Genomic DNA, 21,038 nt, shown 5'->3' on the forward strand with positions numbered 1-21,038 from the left:
TTATTTTAAGCAAAGAATCATCCTTTCCCTGCTATCTCTATAAAATGAGACCAAGGATTCAAACTTAACATGACTTTGGATAATGAAAATTAACAGTCTCTTACTTAAAGGGCCAGAACAGAGCAGAAAAGCCTGCCAAGAGCTCATACAAACTGAATTCAAACCTACAGGGCAGAAATCAGGGGAGTGGCTGTGGGGACTGAAGAGCTTTCTCACAACTGTGGTGGTTCTCTTGCATACATAGACATGTTTAGACTGTTCTCTGCACAGCTGCAAAGCATTAAGAAAGCTGTAAACACATACAAGGTGAGCTCCACCACGCCCACCACTAACAGAGATGCAGAGGAAGAGCCCTGTAACCAGCAGGCAGCTCTTTACGACAGTGTACTCGAGAGGCGGCTCAAGTGCTACCTCCCTTAAAATGCCACCGCCAAGGGTCTGTCGGACAGTGCCTGCAACATGCATCACTGAAGTCATAGCACTGTGCCTCCAAAAGGTCCTGATTAACACGAACAAGTGCAGAAGAAGAGCACCGTGAAAGCCTCAGCGAACACCAGCACAGGTGATTCTCTCTGGAGTGTTCTCGATGTCCTGATCCTTTAAAAAGAAGCCCTGAGCACCATACCACACCGGCTCTGAAGAGCAGGCAGCAAATACCAACAGGTGCCCCAGGCCAGCACTCAAAACCCCTGCAGTCCCAGACTTTTGGATCCTTGGGTCCCCATATTTGTTCCTTGCCCTTTTTGGTGACCCCTATCCTTCTTCTCTTTCCCTGTCTCCTGTCTGGCATTTCTCCATCACTGACTTTGCTTGCTCCTTGGGTTAGTTTTCCCTTTGGGCCTTCGCCCAGGTTCTACACACAGGCCTGGAGGACTGTGCCACACCTAACTAGGCCAAAGGTCAATGTTAGGACCCAAAGCAAAGAGCAGAGGCTTGAGGGAATGAGAGAGATACAGAATGGGGCTCCTGAGGGCAGAAGGAGGAAGAAAACTGTCAGGCAAAGAGCCCCCTGCTTAGGCTGAGCCACAGCGATGACAGAGGCAACACCAAGGCATGATAAACCTCGGATTGGTCCCAATGAGAGGGATATTCCAACCATACTCTGCCCACCTAACAATTATGACCCATTATGGGCAATTTAGGGTTAATGCTCATCAATAGCATGGTCCACATAACCTACAAATTTTAATGCTTCTAGCACATATTTACTGATTAGAAAGACTGTAAGATTTCCTTCTGATAGGATTTTGTAGAGTAAGTGTACCCCAGTTTGAAAAAGCTTAATATTTGGTTATTTATAAAACAAAGAGATTTTCCCTTGTCTTTACAGAAAAAGTCCCAAATGAATTAAAAATGTGATTTTATAAAACAAAAGGATTAAGCAGCTTCTAATTAGACTTGAGGTAAATACACACAGTAGGGGAATACCGCATGGCCTGCTGAGGAAGTCTAGTCTTTCGTCATTTCTAGGTACAAAGGAGTTTACTTCCAAAGAGGAAACTGAATGATTCTATAACTAATGGTTCATGATCTATAAAAGGCTATTCTGTGCAAACTGAATTACAGAAATGAGGAAGAAATCAAAACACTAAAAGGACACAGGATAGAATGGATGGGGTCCCCCGGCCTCTGAGTACATATGCACACAGGAACTGGGTGAGGACACTCAGGAGGCTGAGGATGCTTTCCAAGTCTTCTGTTATCCTTCTAATTAGTGAAAAAAAGGGAGACCAAACACGGCATGCCGAAACCATTCACGGTACTCTGAGACCTTCCCCTGAGCGGCTGGAGCACAGTAGTGGAAGAACGATGAGGAGAAAGACAAGGACTAAACACGTAAGACCAATAGGCCAGGGCACCACACTTGGATTTTACTCCACGGTAACAGGATAGCTTTAAGTGCACCAGTGACATGACACAATGCATGTTTTTATTTTTTTTTTAAGATTTTATTTATTTATTTTTAGACAGAGTGGAAGGGAAGGAGGAAGAGAAGGAGAGCAGCATCAATGTGTGGTTGCCTCATGCACGCCCCCTACTGGGGAAGCTGGCCTGCAACCCAGGCATGTGCCCTCACTGGGAACAGAACTGGTGACCCTTTGGTTCACAGGCCAGCACTCAATCCACTAAACTGCACAAGCCAGGGCCATAATGCGTGTTTTGAGAAGAAGACTCAAAAGACTGGCAAATGCTTTCTGATGGTACAAAAGTAAAATAAAAGCAGAGAGACCAGTGAGAAGGACTGTCCTATCCTGGTGAAAGATGTTGCCTGGAGCCGAGCAGTGGGAGTGGACATAGCAAAGAATGCTTTCAGAAAAATACCCTGAGATAAAGCCAACAGACTAGCAGAGAAAGGTGAAAAGACACAACTGAGGACTCTGGAGCTGAAAAGCAATGGAGATACGTAGAGGCTCTATTCAGAGAAGTTTTGTTGTAGGGAGTAGAGCTATAAGGTGGTAACTAGATGGGAACTTGGAGTCAAGGGAGGGAGTTTTGTTTTGTGGGTAGGGAGGGCGTAGTTGTTTTATGTACTTAAGATAAAAGACACTATAGTATGTTGGCAAAAATGATCCAGAAGAAAGACAAAGACTGAGGAGTCAGGAAAGGAGATACCTGCACCACTGGTAAGAAGGAAATGAAAAGTATTCAGCTGACAGATGGTCATTGAGTGCCTATTCAATGTACCTTGTTCTTAAGGGGTTCATAGCCTACTGTGGCAGGAAAGAGAAATGAAACATTTGTAAGTGGCAAAATAACATCCAATAAAGATATACACAAGTATTAATGTACTGTGATAAACAGTGTTATTGCACTATGATAGACTGGGCAGGGATGTATTGATGTCAGAAATGGCTGATTAACTTATTTCGTTTACTAACATTTTGGGGTAAACATTTGTAAGCAATTGTTTCCAATTCTACTTTCATAAGACAAAGACTTTCACTTTTATGCTTCTGAAGAACTTTGTAAAGACAAAATGATATTTAATTAGTATAAGACTAAATAAGCAGACCCAGTTTTTGTCATCAATAAAAAAGTTAATGTTATCAGAATAGTCCAGTCTCTAATAATTTTTGTAAGTTTTACTTACGGTTTAAATTTTTCCCCAAATGCTACATGGATGACTTCAGAAATAACTTGTCTATTCTGTAATGTTTAGTAACAGCGAGCTCCACATTTGGAAGGACAGCTCAAGGAGACAGGCTGAGTTTGCAGGGATCTGTGCATCTTGTCAAGGTCAGCCACACCCTGTGTGAGGTCAAACCCTGACCTGTCTGCTGAGTGTCCTGCTCTAGCCAACCAGGCAAGCCAGTCAAGCACAATATATGGCATGAGCAACATTCTATTCCAAAGACTGGTGCATATTTCCAAAATGACTCACCTCACAAAGCAGACATTTTTTGATGCTTCAAGAATACTAAGTGGATGAGGTAAGATTTGCTGTTCTCAAAAACCACAGTTTCTCATATTTTAAAAAATTATACAGTTATTCTACAACAAAAGCACTTAGCTCTAAAACTGCCAATGTTCAAAATCACAGATCTTTCGATCTCAACACAGTGATTGGGTCAATGTCTTCCCCTCGGATAGATTGACTTAAATTCCCTCTTAGGACACCCACCTGCTGAGCTGCATCTCCATTCACCAAGTGAGGCATCATGGCTACCTCTCCGTTCAGCAATGGTGGCAGTTCCAGAGGGATTTGGTCGGTCATCATCATTGTGACGTACATTCATGGAGAACTTCACTCAATCGGCTCCCTGCAAAAGAACCACCATTTAAAAAAAGTACTCAGGACCACACAAAGCCTCCTATAAAGACAATTTAAGTACTCCATCTTGAGGTCAGTGGAAACTCCGATTATTTATCACACAGTGCTGTATTCCTGTGTTGAAGTACATGGCGGAGCCTGAACCAGGAGACCACAGACGAGTCTCCGAGCAGCCATGTGTATGCAGCCTCCCATGCCTCAACTTTGTCATTTATTTGTAAATTTTAAAAATACGTGAAGAATAGTAACTACTCAACCCCAGGGAGCTTTCTCAGGATAGAATGAGTTAATGTTTTGAGAAGGCAAAGTGTCAAACAAAACCTGGTGATACCATTATATGTAAGGTAATTACAGAAAATAAGGTCAACTGACCTATATGGCAGTTTTTTCATTTTATTCAGATCAAAATACTATAAATAAACAGCCAATCCAGGCAAAAAAAAAAAAACAAAACCCACATACAAAGATTAACTACCTATACTGCAATTTCTAAACTTGCTGTTATTTTGGTAATCACTCTTCTAATCATCTCTCACCCATCATTTCCTTGAATTGAAATTAACCTGTTATATATTTACATCTTTACCACTTGTATACATCTTGAAATTTCCTGTATCTCAGAGTACCCCGTGGCACCCTCTGCAGAACTGAGCCCAAAGACATTCCATTGTTTCAACAGAATAAATGACTTTCATACAAGTGGTCAAAACAACACAAATCTCAATTTCATTCCATAATCATACCAGCCACCAATATGTAGTCAATACAACAACAGGACAATAATAAATTCCTATTTAAAATAACTTATTCTTTCAAAAGTATTTACATATTCTTCACTTACAGCTAGAGTTAATGCCACAAAAACTTTTAACAGCATGGACAAAAAGCAAAAAACCAATAAACACACATGCACTACTTAAGTTAATTCAAAAACCCACTGTCATATAGTTCAGTTAGGTTTTTCAATCTTTCATAATAAAGTCCTATAAAGTTTCAAATTCATGGTCAGTTAACCCTTTAATATCTAATATCCAAATCAGGCAAAACAATGGGACAAATCCTTTAATAACTATCCCAGATTGGTCTCAGGTGTGATAGAGATAAAACATTTCTCTTCACCTTTAACCACCGCCATTATTAACATTAAATATACCGCACCCCCAATGCCACTGAAAAGAAAACTCCTTCCCTGAAAATATCAAATGATGCATAAAAGCCACCCAATAGATTGTAAACTTTTTTATTTTAAATAGGTAAAAATTTATACTATTCATTATAACCCCATTTAGAGAAACTAATCATTTTAAGTGCCAAACAGTGAAGTCCTGTCCCAACTAGGGAAGCACATTCTATAATAACAGGTCTTATAATTCAGTGTTAATAGTACCATCATGCTGTTTTATGAGGCAATTACTCAGTTTCTAAGCAAATAAAATTACAAAACCCAAAGCCCAATGGTCTATCCTGATGCAGAAAACAGATCCTTCCACAATAAAATAAACTAAGACAATTCCATTGACACCATCATGACATCACTGTTTGATTTTGAGGTCAAATAATGGAGTACTGGTGCCCATTTCAATTTTATTCCTAACACGCTTTGTCCTACTAGTGCATGGGGAAAGATTGGCTGCTTTCCCTCAGATCGGTGGTATTACATAGGCCTATTTCTTAAGCGTAATGTTTTATTTAATGTATCTTCAAAACTGTAGGCTAGAAAAACAGGGCAGTAATTTCCGCTGGTGGTCTGAGTTTAAAGCATGCCCGACCACTGAGGCACCCCGTGCGCACTTTGACCTTCTCCTCACTCCTCCCCCAGGAAGAGTCCCAGGGCACTTGGCGGTGGGATTATGTGCCAATTACAGCCCCGTCTTCTCTCCTCCGCTAAGTCAGGGGGTGCCAAAGCCCTCATGCACTTGGCACAGGCTGGTCTTCTCACAAAGACGCATGAGGAGGGAACCCACTCTCTCTTTTTTTACCCAATAAAGCAGGAGGAGTAAACAGACTTAGGCCCTGCCCCTTGGATCCTTCCAGCCTCTAAGTCCCTCCACTAGGACAGGGAGCAGGAAATATGATACAAGTGTAGGGGCTGGATAGGTGGGGCAGGATGGAGGTCCCTTGTCAGAGCCTGCTTTGTGATGAAACTATTGATGCCCCAAATGGTCCAATCCAACTAACTGAAGTTTTCAATACAGAGGACTGAGTTTCACATTAAATTAACTGCTATTTTGTTCCCAGTTCCCACTGTTTCTTGGGGAGGGATCATAGGTACTGGGCAGGAAGAGATCACTTTGATCTGATGTAAAATTCAGGCATTCCTGGTCCCCTATCCCTCATATCAAAGAATGTCTCAACACCAACACCATGTCTTACATTGATGATTTCAATTTAAGAAAACTTTCTGTTTGGCATCCTGTTGAAAAGTGGGACTTGCTTTGCTATTAACAAATGTAGCAATCTAGTACCCCCAAATAGCACTCTTAAGCACAGGTGTCAAGTCCAAGTTGGGAAGTTAAAACTCCAGGTTCTGCAAGAGTAGGATGGGGTATAGACCAATAGACTCACATATGTCTCATATGGGATGAGACAGTAGGGGGACCTGCACAAAGCTGAAAACAAACAAACAAACAAAGAAAACACGTGCACTGGCACAAAGAGATCGTTGTATTTGCTTTTGAAAAGTGTCAGGCAACTTTGAGTAATGCAGCTGTGCCATAAAGAAAAAGCTGCCTGAATCCTTTTTTACTTCTAGCAAGGGAGGGGGGATGCGGGGACTGGATGGTGGTTACTAGGTGATCTACCTCATCGATCGCAGAAATTATTGTGGATTATTGGACCAGGGAGAGAAAGACGGGGGAGCTGTACATTTTTTTAAAAGTCAACTATATGTACAATCTTCCTCAGACAGCTCGCAATGGGAACTCACAAAGATCATGCACTTCTAATGCCTCAACTCAACTGACTAACCACCACGCCTTTAATCACGGGGAAAATGGAAGAATTAATGAAGTGAATATAAACCACTGCTCTCCCTACCACGAGTCTCACTTCATGTAACCAGATTTGTCCTCCTCCTTCCCAAGACCACCAGCTTGTTAAAATCCAAGGCCTGTTTTCTAAGTCCGAAGAGTTCCACCAAAGGTAAACCAAACTTTATCCTGACTAGTATACAAGTAAAAGATTCATTTGTTTATAGATGGGGAGATTTACACAGCCAGCATGTTTAAATACCAATTTTACACTCCATGTACATATACAGGATACTTTCATTTGCCTGGAATGCAAGAGACATATAGAAAAAGCAATAAATTATCTCTAGACGAGATAATGCCCAGCTATTAACAAGATACTACCTGCCAACCTGTCTTTAAATTACCATGGAAAAGAAACAATTTAGTGCCTCTGGACTATAGAAAAGACAAGGGGAAGTCAGGAAAAATCATAAAAGAAAGAAAACCAAAGACACAAAACATGAAACTTACAATGCATAGCAGTATCCTTTTGGTTATTCTCTAATGATAAAGGCAGGGGGTGAGGGTGGCGCAGGTTGTAATTCATTCTCCAAATACAGAAAGTCAAATATTCAAGTTGTAAACTGGGAATATCACTTGTCCCTCACTCCTAGGTGGGCCCAGGAGACTTGGGAAGGCTTACCATGCACCAATCATTCAGTGGGGAAGGCTCTCCCCAAAAGTGAGGCTCCTCTGTTTTGCCATGTAACCTAGACAAAAACTACACGGGCCCTCAACTTCACCCCTTGCTTTGGGGTGACCTAGAAAATGTTACATAGTTTAAAAAGCTGACAGAATTTCCAAAATGAAAGTTAAAGGTCAAGCAATGTATGTGGTAGGTATACTACACAAATACTTATCTCTAAGAACTGCATTACTTCATCTGTAATGACTGTGAATGGAAACTACACAATCCTTACTTATTTTTTTCTTAGGGATGTAGAGTAGTTGCTTGTAACAATACTGTGTTCAGCCCTAAGATGACGCACGAGGGAGTTACTGAAGCATTTTGACCTTACATATCCAGAGAAATTTGCCCCTAATTTGAGTTATGTTTAACTGGTAAAACATTAATTGTCAAATCTGAGGGCCATATCCTAAATTTGCTGTCTTACATCTTCACTGCGTTGACTGTCAGTTCTGTACACACAGAGACAGGACTGGTCTCCTGTGGGGTCTCAGAAGGTCGCCCCTGTGCCTCGCACCATCATCCTGGACCACTTGCAGATTATCAGCTCTGAGGGAAACTGAATGGAGATGTGCGATTTCTCAATAACTGAGCTGTAACTCAGACCGATAGTCTCGCGAGAAACCACCCTGACAGAACACTCATTTTTCTGGTCATCTGCCTTCTCCCCTGGAAGAATGTGAATCTGAGCTGGCCAAACCTACCCAAGAACGCGTGCGTATTAGTCCACACTGACCCCTCACAGATGGCAGAGGTCTTAATGCAAATGAATCCATTCTTTAAAGTGCTGTACTTTACACATAAAGAACAAATAAATGTGCTATGAAACGAATCAAAACAAATATAAAACAGATTGTCTCTCTTACTTTTTCTTTTCCTCTGAATTTTTTCTTTTATCACACAAAGCTCCAAGATTTCACTTCTATTCTTCAGTTTGCTCTTAGGCAGACTTCCATTTCAAAGAATCTGGTAACAACCACAGGCCCTTACAACCTCTCCTTCTAACCACACATCCTAACACTAAAACCACAACTGCTTCATGCCCAGTCAGTTTTGTTCTTTTTGTTGTTGCTGTTGTTCTTTTGATTGACAGGGAGAGGATGCCACGTGAGCACTGTGGTTAATGTACCTCCCTCCTAAGAAGAGAGCAAGTCATTTGTTACCTTCATTACCTGCAAGCGAGACCTAGCATTACTAAATGAATGGCTGCACTAATGGCAGGTGGGGGCTGGGCACCCTAAAACACAAAATGAACAGATCCTCACTGTTAGCAAGACATTTAATTCCATCCAAATATGCCCCCAAAGCTTTTAAAGAACACCTCACTTTAAAAGAATATTACAAAGGGTCTTCAGTTTTTACATTACCCTAGGCAAGCAGCTTATTACTTTTTCCTCTTATTTTCCTTCCCCCACTCCAAGTCTGAAAAGGGTTTCCACCATATTTTGGCCCCAGCCTACACTAAGAAACATACTGGCCAAGTTCATGAAAAACCTGATTCTCAGGAAAGAAACACAGATCCACTTCCAAAGGCCGGAAAAGCAGTTAAATACCAAGAAGAATTTCTAACTTGAAAAAAACAAAGGCCTAATCACTGCAGGGAAGGTTTTAAGTCAGTGAACCAGGCCCTCAAATTAGTAACAAGATGTCCTGGTCCTTACTCCATAGGCCGATGAGCCCAATTTCCTTAAGTTAGTTTAAGAAGTGAGTTAGAAGTACAGCACGCAAATTAGGTTCAGATGACAAGAGAGAAAAAGAAACATGACCACACCAAAAGGAGCAAAGCCCACCCATCAGAACCACATGACCTGGTGGACGGTGCCCGGAATTCGGTCTCAGTCAGTGCTGAGGTTCCAAAGCTCAAAGCACCTACAACCCCATGTGGCTTCTACTGACTTCCAGACTATCCCAGGGGAGTGTTCAAAAAGTAGATACGGTAAGGGAACTAACCAGAAAAATGCACATGATCAGTTTTAACTTTTTGCTTCCATTCTGTAATTCAAAATGCATTTGCAGAAACCAAAGGGGTTCCTTGGTGAATGGCAAATGGATAAAAACCCATCAACTATAGAAACCTAAAAGCAATTAATTAAATTTAAAAATCTAATCAATATTAATAAACAAATCATCTTCAGAATTCATACCACTAAAGTTAACTGTAATTCCATAAAGTTTGTATCTCTTCCAATACAATAAAGATTAAAAAATCACCTTCACACAATCTGAACAGCATTTAAACATTTTGCCTGCTACATGTTTGTCCTGTAGCCTAAGAAAAAATATTGTCATGGACACAGTAGTAAAATCATAGTCTGATCCATATTTTAAGGAAATCTCTTTCTCTATTAAAAGTACCAGTTGACTTGTAATAGTAAAAATCAATTGTGGGCCAGGTTTTAGAAAATTGTAACAAACATACCAGACAAGTGTTGTGGCCATTTGTATCCAGTCATAAAAAAGGGGAACTTTTTCTTGCCACACTGGAGGCAAAAAAAGCCCCAACAGTAGTCAAAATCACAATCTGGCAAACTTATTGAATGAAAGAAAACAGTTTTGTTTAACTATGTTATGTTTGGGGCAAAGGAATTTGAGAGGTTACTAAGAAATTACTGTCTTCTCTTTTAAAGCAATATAACTACCAGATAGCTAATGCTTCATGAGTGATTACAAGTCTCTGAATGGCTTCCAATATAAAACCTATGCCTAATGGAACTTACTACAACAAACCTTAGTGCAGCTGATTTACACTTATTTGTGTCACTGGTTGCTGTAAAAAAGAAAATCTAGAAAATCACAATTTGACAGAGAATGATACAGCACAAAAAAGAGAGAGAAACTGCTTTCATGACCCTCCCCTCATACAGGTGATGGCCTTTATGCATTTATGTTATCAGTCATAAGGACTGATAACTTCCTACAGTGTCACCTTCATTTCTAAACTTTATTCACAAGATTTAGAAAGATAAAGAGGGGGAAAAGAGAGAGAGATGGGAAGAGAGAACACAACATGAAAAAAGAAAGTTGTGCACATTCTACCGTGAAGAGGAGGTCTAAATATCATTTATTATTTTATTTTCCTCATCAGAGTATCTTTCCTGCCTCATGCTGGTTTTGAAAGGTAAGGCCCTTGACTGGCAGGTATAGTTAAAGATCGAGAATCTCAACAGTTGTCATTTCTAGCCTTCTGAGCAAAACTAAAACCAGCTTTCTCGTAATAATTGTGGAAATACCAACCACATCAACAGAAAATAAAAGATTAAGACAAAACAGAAACACAGTGCATCTTCTTTAGCTCTGGAATTGAGAAAAACCTGCTCACCTATCAGCACACATCTGACTGTTTTGTCACTTCCCTACCACTGTGAGAAGAGCTTTTCTTCCCCTTCCCAGTAACACTACACCAGTGCCTCTGGCCCGGGCTCGACCACGTGGCATTAGCACGTGGCCACTTATGAACCTGATGCGGGGCACTGCCATTGGACAGGAGGGAGCCGGGGGTGGTTTCCATGCTCGCCCTGCACGCTTTGGGAAACCACGAGGAAAGGTACTTGGTACACACACTCGCCTTTGCTTTTTTGAAAATCAACTAAGTGTGCAAAAAAAGGAGAGGGACTAAGGATTATTATTAGAACTTTTCACAGACCCTCTGCTAAAAACAGCTCAAAGAACCAGTGTGTTTGGCTTGTTCGTTTTTTCTTTTTAAAGCACTGTAGTAGAGAGGCCCCAGGACTGAGTACTGGAAAATCTGAGCTCTAATCAGGGGGGTTTGCCAATAATTAGCTCTAAACTTGAACCATTAATTTCTCCTTTTATTAAAGCACAAAATTATAGATTAGCCTTTAAGGTTTCTTTCTGTTGTTAACAGACTGTTTGGAAGACCACTTCCTACCATGCTTACTTAACACAGATTAAACTAAAGCCTAAACTCTTTTTAAACAGAAGTTTACACAAACTTTAAAAACCCATTTGTTACTTTCTCTTGTATGACTATAACCTGATCCTTCTGCAGAAGAGAGAGGAAGAATCTAAGTAAAAAGCTGAGGAAAGAATGTATTGAGAAAACAGTACTGGTAACCGCTGTGTTTTCATGCCAATGCAATCTAATTTTATAGCTGAGTCCTGTGCAGCCGGAAGACTCTTGCCATGGCTTGCCACTTGAATGAAAGACAGAGTGGTGATAGCTGTTCGTGCAGAAAAACCTCTTGAGACATGAGCAGTACCTGGAGGTATGCACCCAGCTGGTTGGTGGAGGTACAAATAGTCTGGAATTTGTCTTCTTGTCTGATATGGGTTCATTAGTGAAATTAAATCACAGTTGTCTGAAAAAGTTCTTAACCTTAAAAACATCCTTGCTTTTTGCATCCAATTATAAACACAGGAGACTTAAGTGGTAATGTTTAAATCCACAGAGAAATCCTATGAAATCAAGTTTTTTAGATTAAAAGCACCACCACCACCACCACCCTGGATTAAAATAAACAACAACAAACGGTTCGGGCAACAAGTAAAAACAGAGATGTTTGCTGTGCTCCAGAGAGGACAGAGGACTGCCATGTAAAACCCACAGATGATTTTTTATTCAATTACAGCTGACATCCATATTATATTAGTTCCGGGTGTGCACCATAATGGTTAGACAGTTTATACCGTAACAAAGTGATCACCCTGATAAGTCTAGTACCGTCTGGCACTCCACATAGTTGCTACATTATCAGTGACTACATTGTCTATGCTGTAATTTGACTTTGCTTAAATCGCAAGTATGTCATGTCTGAACTCAAAACTACCGTATTAGGAAGGCACTATTTTCAGTGAGGGCGGGTGGTCTACATATCTAAGAGTTATATGTAAACATTTTATGGAATCTGAGGCCATGTTCATAATTCTCCATGCATATGCATAGTTTACTTCCAGAGCCCCAGAACACCTCCATATCTTTAAAGAAACATAAAAACTAAAGAGAAAAAATTACATCACTGTATATATACAATCTTGGGACCTGAGATCCATACCCACACATATATAATAGCTTAGTTCTGCAAATACTATTAACTGAAAGGGAAAGGGAGTTCATGTATTAAAAAAAAAGTTTACCAACTAAAGGTTCATTTGCTTTGTTCGTTGTTTTTAAATTTAAGAAGTTTGCAGATGTGATGAGACATGTTTATTGCAACATCTCGACTCCACTGTGCTCAGCACAGTAACCTCACATCCCTCACTGACGTCCCACAGTGACAGTCTAGCGCCTAGAAGGGGCCATTCCAAAGCTATGCGCCCTTGTTTACACAAATGTCCAAGCTACCTCTGCCACCTACTTTATCTAAGGATCACAATAACTGAAGATGTGTATTTTCAGTGAAATATGGAATTGTATGGCTGTTTGTTTATATTCCTTCTATAGTATGTTGAAGAAAAAGCCTAGAAAACTGTGGCATGAAAATGAAAAAAAAAATCACTTCTAAGCCCCCTCCAGATCTAGGACTTCCTACCTCCCTACCAATCTACCTCGATGCTGCACAACGATCTGGAAAGAGGTGAGATGGAAAGTCAGAAGACATGCTCTTCTGCCCAGCAACAGCCCTCTGGCATTCCTGCCTGCCTGGAACCTCACGGCATGCTGACGGATCTCGCTGCTTGTCAGGGCTGTGGTTCGAGATATTACTGCACAGGATCTCTGCGCCTTAGCTTCTTCACCTGTAATGGGATGCTTTAACATGACTTCTAGATTACCCTTTAATAAAATCAGAAATGTATTTTATTACTGGTTTATAGAAATGATTAATTCAATTCCTATACGTGAAACCATTTGGGTACCTAACTGCCACACACAACACCCTTTATTGGAGGCAAAGGGTGTTGTGAGCACCCACCAACTGACTGCTTCCTGGGAAAGGTTTGCAGGAAGAGCTCTAAGCAGTTCCCGCAGCCTGGCGGGCGGAGGCACTGTGTGAAGCCCAGAGACACTCATGATCACCTAGCCCCACAACATTCCTGTGAAGTAGGGGGTGTCCCCCTCTCACTGATGTAGCAACTAAGGTTGAGAGAAGTTAAGAATTTGGCCACAGAGCCTCAGAAAGTGAGGGTGAGAAGTCAGTGCTATTAGTGAGCTGGTTTTAACACAGAAACATCTGGCAACTTCACACAGAAGTGGAAGAGCTGATGAAAGACGCATAGGTCAGTGACTTTTTAAAAATTAGATAAAACAAGCACACGGAACAAATTTCAAATAAATAACTTTCAAAGACATCCAATAAAAGTGCATTTCCCTGCTATCCATTCTCTAGTTCCCCCTTTCGAAGGCAACCACTGTGAGTTTTTGGTGTATCCTCACCAAGATACAGAATTAATGATTTCCAAAACATTTTTTTAAAGTAGCTTAAGGGAGGTTATCCTGTATTATCTTGCAGTCCAGATGGTTAAAAGTTAAAGAGAGAAAAAAACAGCAAAAAACAAATTATATATGACTAAAGTTATACCCCTCCAAGGTGATTTTTAATGAGCTGTGCCATAATTAAAACACAAAAGCAAAACTACTTCATGATGAAGGGCAGTTTAGCAAGTTACCAATGAGGAGACTGTTAGAACAACGTCTTTGGTACAAAGAGTTTCAAGATTCTGTTCAGTATCTCAAACAAAGGACTTAGCTGAAATGTACCTTCTAAAATACCATCAAACAAAAAAAACTGAGCAAAGATAATCATGCACTGTTTTTAATAAATATTTTTGAGCACCTACTTGATGCCAGACACTGGTCTACAACTCTAGGATTCCAGAAACAAAGGCGCGAGTTTAAACAGCATCGCACTAAAACACTGTACTCAATAACTGAAACAGAATCCATGTTGGAAACTTCTGACAAAAACACACAAAGTCAACAGATCTCCGTATGTGCTATGAAACCCTTCATCTGACATAAGCCCCAACATCTAAATTTGGTTTCCCAGCTGTGGCCTCCTTTCTAGTCTTAAGTGTTCCAGAAGATAAATCTGTCTTCCAAACATACCCCCTGCCTCAATCTTTATTTCTGATTTGCCAGGAGGATACTAGAATAGTTTCTTCAATCAGCTCATAAAAAAATCCAATCGTAGGGCCAAGATGGAGGCATAGGTGGAAATACTGTGCCTCCTCGCACAACCAAGTTTAAAGACAACAAAGTTTTAGTAACAAAAACGCAACCAAAATACAGAAAATTGAACTGTACGGAAGTCCGACAACAAGGAACCATTAATCCAGACTGGTAAGAGAGGCGGAGTCAGCGGCTGGTGGAGCGGGGCCCAGCAGGAAAAAGCTGCTGGACAAACCCAGGCATGCAGGCGGGGGTTGGCAGATCCCAGGCAGGGGTGTCAACGGGCAGACCCCGTGGGGGCGCAAGGCGGCTGGCTGACCCTGGTCACACATTCACACTCAGATAAACCAGGCAATGGAGTGAGTGCTGAGACAGACCACATAGGCTAGGGCCCCAGCGACAGGAATTAAAGCCTAAAAGCACCAACTAGAAACACTTTCAGATTTGAGGTGCTGGGAAAAGCTCCTAGGCTCACAGAGAGTTTGTTGGAGAGGCCCACAGGGTCCTGGAGGGTGCACAGGCCCACACACCCAGGAGCCAGCACCAGGGGGGCCCGGTTTGCTTTTGGGAAGCAGCAGAGGGAACCAAAATCCAAGAGACAGTAGAACAAATGCCTTTGCCCTTCTCTAGCCCCGCCCCCACATACAGCATCACAACCCAGTGACTGGGTAGCCCCACCCTGGTGAACACCTAAGGCTCCGCCCCTCATACCTAACAGAAGCAAACAGACCAAAACATTATGGCTCAAGCAGAAAAAGAGCTCAAAGCCCCACAGCCAATACTTCTAAGCGACCAAGCGATAGCCAACCTATCAGATGTACAGTTCAAAACACTGGTGATCAGGATGCTCACAGAACTGGTTGATTTTAGTCACAAATTAGAGGAACAAAATGAAGGCTAAACTAATTGAAATGAAGGGAAATACACAGGAAACCAATAGTAATGGAAAAGAAACTGGGACTCAAATCAAGGGAGTGGACCAGAAGGAAGAAAAAAATGAACAAACAGAAAAGAATGAAGAAACAAGAATTCAAAACAATGAGGAGAAGCTTAGGAACCTCCAGGACATCTTTAAATGTTCCAACATCCAAATTATAGGGGTACTAGAAGGGGAAGAGGAAGAGCAACAAGTAAAAACCTTATTTGAACAAATAATAAAAGAGAACTTCCCCAATTTGGCAAAGGAAATAGACTTCCAGGATATCCAGGGAACTCAGAGAGTCCCAAAAAAGTTGGACCCAAGAAGGAACACACCAAGTCACAGCATAATTACATTAGCCAAAATTAAAATGAAGGAGAGAATCCTAGAAGCAGCAAGAGATAAGGGGACAGTCACCTACAAAGGAGTTCCCATCACACTGTCAGCTGATTTCTCAAAAGAGACCTTCCAGGCAAGAAGAGGCTAGAAAGAAGTATTCCAAGTCATGAAAGCCAAAGACCTACATCCAAGATTGCTCTATCCAGCAAAGCTTTCATTTAGAATGGAAGGGCAGATAAAGTGCTTCTCAGATAAGGTCAAATTCAAGGAGTTCACCATCACCAAGCCTTTATTATATGAAATGTTAAAGGGACTTGTCTAGGAAAAAGAAGATAAAAAATATGAACGGTGAAAGGACAGCAAACTCCCAGTTATTAACAACAACACCTAAAACAAAAGCAAACTAAAAGGACAGCTAGATCAGGAGCGGAACCACACAAATGGGAATCACATGGAGGGTTAGCAACAGGGGAGTGGGAGGAGGAGAGAGGGGAGAAGGTACAGAGAATAAGTAGCATAGACGGTGGGTAGAAAATAGATAGGGGGAGGGCAAGAATAGTATAGGAAATATAAAATCTAAAGAACTTGTGATATATGGACATAAACTAAAGGAGGGGAATGGTGGGGAAGGGAGTGTGCAAGGTGAAGGGGAATGAAGAGGAAATAGGACAACTGTAATGGCATAATCAATAAAAAAAAGTTAAAAAAAAGAAAAAATCCAATCATATATTTTACAAACTCAGTTTTTAATTGAATAGATATTGTAAAACATTCATTATAAGGAAAACACTGGTGTTTTATCCAATTTATACTAAAATATGTATTTTTGACATTTTACTAATTTTAGACATTGGTTCAAATATTTTTTCAAAAAACATCTGCTTCTTTCCCACACCCCTATGGGGGGCGGTCATCATGAGAACAGTATATGATACATTGGCATTTAGCTTCTAAGCATGTTTTTTAAAACAAACTATTTCTTGAAGAATCATGACAACTGATGACATTCTCATAAGCAGCTCTGTATTCCACTCAGTGCGACAGAACACAAAGCAAATACCAGGTGTTCCTTAGAGTTTCTAATGCACTGAAACAGAAAAATCACATGAAATGACAATGCTTAATAAAGAAACAAATTAGCAGGTGCAAAGACACATCATGTAAGGCAACAACTATTTATTTTTTCATGAGGTATGTATGCACCCACACTAATTCAGACTAACATTTCCAAAAACATAAAAATTGGGAATTCTTTAGAAAAATCATTTGATTTCTTTTGATGAAAAAAATCATAAACCATGGCACATTAAAGAGATTTGTTTTAATTAGTGAAAATGACAATTGGTGTATATATAGTTTATAAACCAATGGATAAAGCCAAATGTTTGAAAGCACAGTGCTTGACCTATGAATATTGGTAACAACACTAATATCATTTGTTAAGAAAATGTAGAAAGACTCTTTGTTTATTTAATACTTATTTAGGTTCAGGTCTGTTCAAGACACACTCTTGTTCTGAAATCACACAAATTTCTAAATTTAAGGAGTCTATTAAAGGTTTTAAAGCCTTTCCAGAAGAATAATTTTAAATTTCAACTGCTACAAAATGCTTGTTCTGCAATTCAATTCTCTAATTTCTCCTTATGTGAAAGCATGAAAGACAGAAAAAAACACCCTTCAGTTATTGTTATGGAAAAACACAGAAACAGAATGAAAATGACAATTAACATTTCAGGATTATTAATAGTTATAAACTCAGAAACCCAACAAAAGGTCTCAGGAATACCCAAGTGTCCCCACACCACACTTTTCAGATGTGAAAGTACACTAAACAGCTTAGATGTAAAAGCAGAAGAACATTCTAAATTCCCTCTCTAATAGACAAAGATTGTTGCCCTTATTTTATACTCTGTACATCCACAATTCACCTGACAGTGTGTGAATAAAGAACAAATTGATCCAAACAGGTATCCAAATTCTAGCACGAACTGCTCTCTCCAGAATTTCATGTTACACTTCATAAAGCATTTTGGTGAAACAAATTCATTTGGTAAAATCTTGAGGGAAGTAACCACAGCAGGCTGGAGGGGAAAGGCCATGAATATGGAGGGCCAAGTACTGTCCCCTGCTGGGACTGTCGGCAAATCCAGTTCAGAACAGGGCGGGACCTGACTTGGATAAATCCAGGCCCCTTAGATGGGGATCTCCATCAATCTCCTCTGCAATCAATTTTTGCCCTGGATTCCTGGGTTGATCACAAGGAAACTTGGAAGTTCAACCAAGGAAAATGATCAACCAAAAAAGGGAAAACATATAATTTGGTGTTGCCATTCCCGCATAAGAATCTGTCAGCTCTAGTCTCCAGACCTTCATTTACTGTTCAGTGAGCCGGTTCTAAATCTGCAGATGATTTGATCTGCTATTTTCTAGGGTCACTAATTTATTCTCTTCTGCTACAGCCTATTAGTCTTTTATCAAAGACCCCAAAAAGTTTTCTGAGGCATAAGGAGAGCTCTTAAAATGAGAACCTCAAGTATCAAATAGAGACAGAATAATTAGTATGATGGTAAAATTCATTTCCTAGAGCAACAAATTAGCAAAATCAAAATATGCCACAAACTAATTGATTTAAATTCAGCAAACACTTAGATAACAGACTTCCCTTTTATTTTTAAAAATAGATTTAACAAGCATATTAATTTTCCACTGGCCACTATAAATAACTGGAACTCCAAAACCTCTTTCTTTGCAAGGGCCTTCTGGCCAGTCACTGTTAGCCTGACCCTGAGTGGAATGTGTATTTACATTGCCAAGAGGCAGCATTGTATGCTGGTGGGAAACCACTTCTCACAAACCTCCCATTCAGTGCACGGCTCCCACAATAGGTATTCACACAGGAAGCAGGCCTTGCTGTGAGCACCTCTGGCTGTTACAGGGAGAACTTTCCACGGCAGCGGGATGGTGAACCACTGTAAATGCTCCGTTCACAGGCCCTAACTGCCTACACTTCAGAGTCAACAAAGCGAGTGTTGTCCACAACCATTCCCCCTGAAGTCCTTCCCAAGGTGAAAGGAAAACTGTCAACAATTCCATTTCATTTTTCTAGCTAATCTCTCAGGGCATCACTTTGCTAAAAAAAAAAATTACAAAGCCATGATGTTGTTTTCTCAAACTAAAAATACTCAGAGTAAGCTACTGCTTTTTAAAGCCAAATAAAAGGTGCTAATATTGAATATGCAATTTAAAAAAACCAAAACTTCAAAGATCCCTTCATTATCTCCACTGGAAACTCTGGTCCCTTGAATACTCACCATTTTGTTCAACTGCAAAGCCACAAATAACAATAATTACTTTAACTTTTCAAATAAAAAAGTGGGCATTGTCAGCATCATAACAATAATGACTTCTGCAGATATCTGAGGAAATAAAGATAACAGTGACCACTCACACATGCCATCAAATCAATCAACTGCTGGTGGGAAAACTGCAATGAGAGAATAGATTTTGTCAATTCAATACCAAACAACTGGTCTGACCTGCCCCCACTACTTGAGCATGTTAAAAACACAACCTGGTTCTTTAAAAAATGAGATTAAATTCTCAACCTGCCAATAGAGAGGTAACAGCTGCTTCCTATGATAATATTTTTAGGCCATTAAATAAATTAATGATGTTAAGCGAAGGGTAACTCCTCTGGTTTATTTTTCTCATTTCTCTAATTAAAGGACTGGACTCCATGATCAAAGTCCCTGCCAGCTCTAATAATCGATTTGGGTACAGCAACAAAGAATATCACAATTAACACATACATCTTAAGGGTTCACTGGAAGTCTAACACTTAAGGCAGCCACCGTAAAATAAAAGGTATCTGTACACATTCCAACCATAAATAATACCACTTACTAGCTTCAAGAAGTCACTTTTGCAATACAGAAAAAGTTTAAGCAGAAATACCACAAGGAAAGGCTCATAACACAATGTCTAGTGAAATGTACTCAGTATGTATGCATATATAATTGTTGAAAAGACTAACCTGAAATAGAACTAAAATGCTAACAATGGTTAGCCTATGGAATATGAAATGAGTTATATTTTTCCTCTGCACTCAACATACTTTTAAAGTACCCTACAATGAGCATCTGTAATTTTTATAATGATAAAAGTTAACTTAAAAAAAACCTGTAATTCAATTTACTTCTTATACCATGTGATTGTTTAAATTTTTGTGATGAGACGCTTTGAAACCACTGTACAGCATAAAGACCTGAAGAATATGGGTTTACTCAAGTCTCAGGACTACTTTCCACCGTTCACACCACCGAGTGTGGGACACATAAATGGAAGAACCTCTGTGCTTAAGTAACAGACTTGGTAACATTAAAGAAGCAGCCCTCAGGTCATGCTTGCTTAGTAATCCCTAGATTAGGCACGCTCACTAGGACGGACCCAAACATTTTCTTTTTTTAAGTAAGGGCAACAAGCAAGGCAGGTTCCCCAGCCTTACTTTTTTTTTTTAGATAACAAGCACTCCAAAAAATCCTCTTCCAACTGCCAAAATGAATCAATAAGACTTGGTAAAGATAAACTAATAATAGAAACATGTTACATACTTGCTTAGCTGTGCTAACTATGCTAAGTCCCTAACTAGCACAAAGCCTTAAAAACAAAAACTGGCTATGAAAAGTACAGGGAGGGGACAGAGAGTTCCCTCGGGGTTGGCAGGCCTCATTCTCAGTGGATCAAGTAACTACCCACTCTTATCTGTGTGGGTTTTCTCCACCCCACCCACCCTCAACTGAAACTTCTAAAAATATTTGTCCCATATTTTTATTCCCACATCCCATATATTATACAATATAGTACATGTTCACTCTAGAAATCTGGAAATACAGAAATGCTGAAAGTTTCAACTATCCATAATCACATCACACAGAAACATCCTCTTAAAATGGTGATGTTTCATTTTTTTCTATGCACATGAAATCTATAAGGTTAGAGGGCAATAGTTTACACAGTAAAGATCTGCCTATTGTTTTTGTTTTTGATATTTTATAATTATATCAATGATACTAACACCTTTAAAAACTAAGCAAGAAGTTGTTCCTAAGTCACATTTTCAGAGAAGGAGGCAAAACCTCCTTCCAGGGTCCCTGACCTTAGCAGAAAGATCGGGGACCAGGAAAACCATGACACTCGCCTGGCATGCCCAATGCACACCCAGGGGCACGATTCCTTCCTACAGG

The 21,038-nt window shown here is 40.1% G+C and overlaps 1 protein-coding gene across 8 annotated transcripts in view; it reads right to left on the reverse strand.

The window, feature by feature from the left end:
• Positions 1-21,038, reverse strand: part of FNDC3B (fibronectin type III domain containing 3B) — a 314,158-nt gene that overhangs the window by 242,255 nt on the left and 50,865 nt on the right. For all 8 annotated transcript variants that reach the window (XM_037137468.2, XM_037137471.2, XM_037137467.2 and 5 more), the window contains exon 2: positions 3,623-3,761. In XM_037137468.2, coding sequence (XP_036993363.2) covers positions 3,623-3,733 — 111 coding nt within the window. In that variant the 5' untranslated portion in view covers positions 3,734-3,761. The remainder of the gene's footprint in view (positions 1-3,622; positions 3,762-21,038) is intronic.

This window comes from Artibeus jamaicensis, unplaced genomic scaffold, assembly GCF_021234435.1.
Source record: "Artibeus jamaicensis isolate MK-2021 breed Jamaican fruit bat unplaced genomic scaffold, CSHL_Jam_final scaffold_474, whole genome shotgun sequence".
Lineage (NCBI taxonomy): Eukaryota > Metazoa > Chordata > Mammalia > Chiroptera > Phyllostomidae > Artibeus > Artibeus jamaicensis.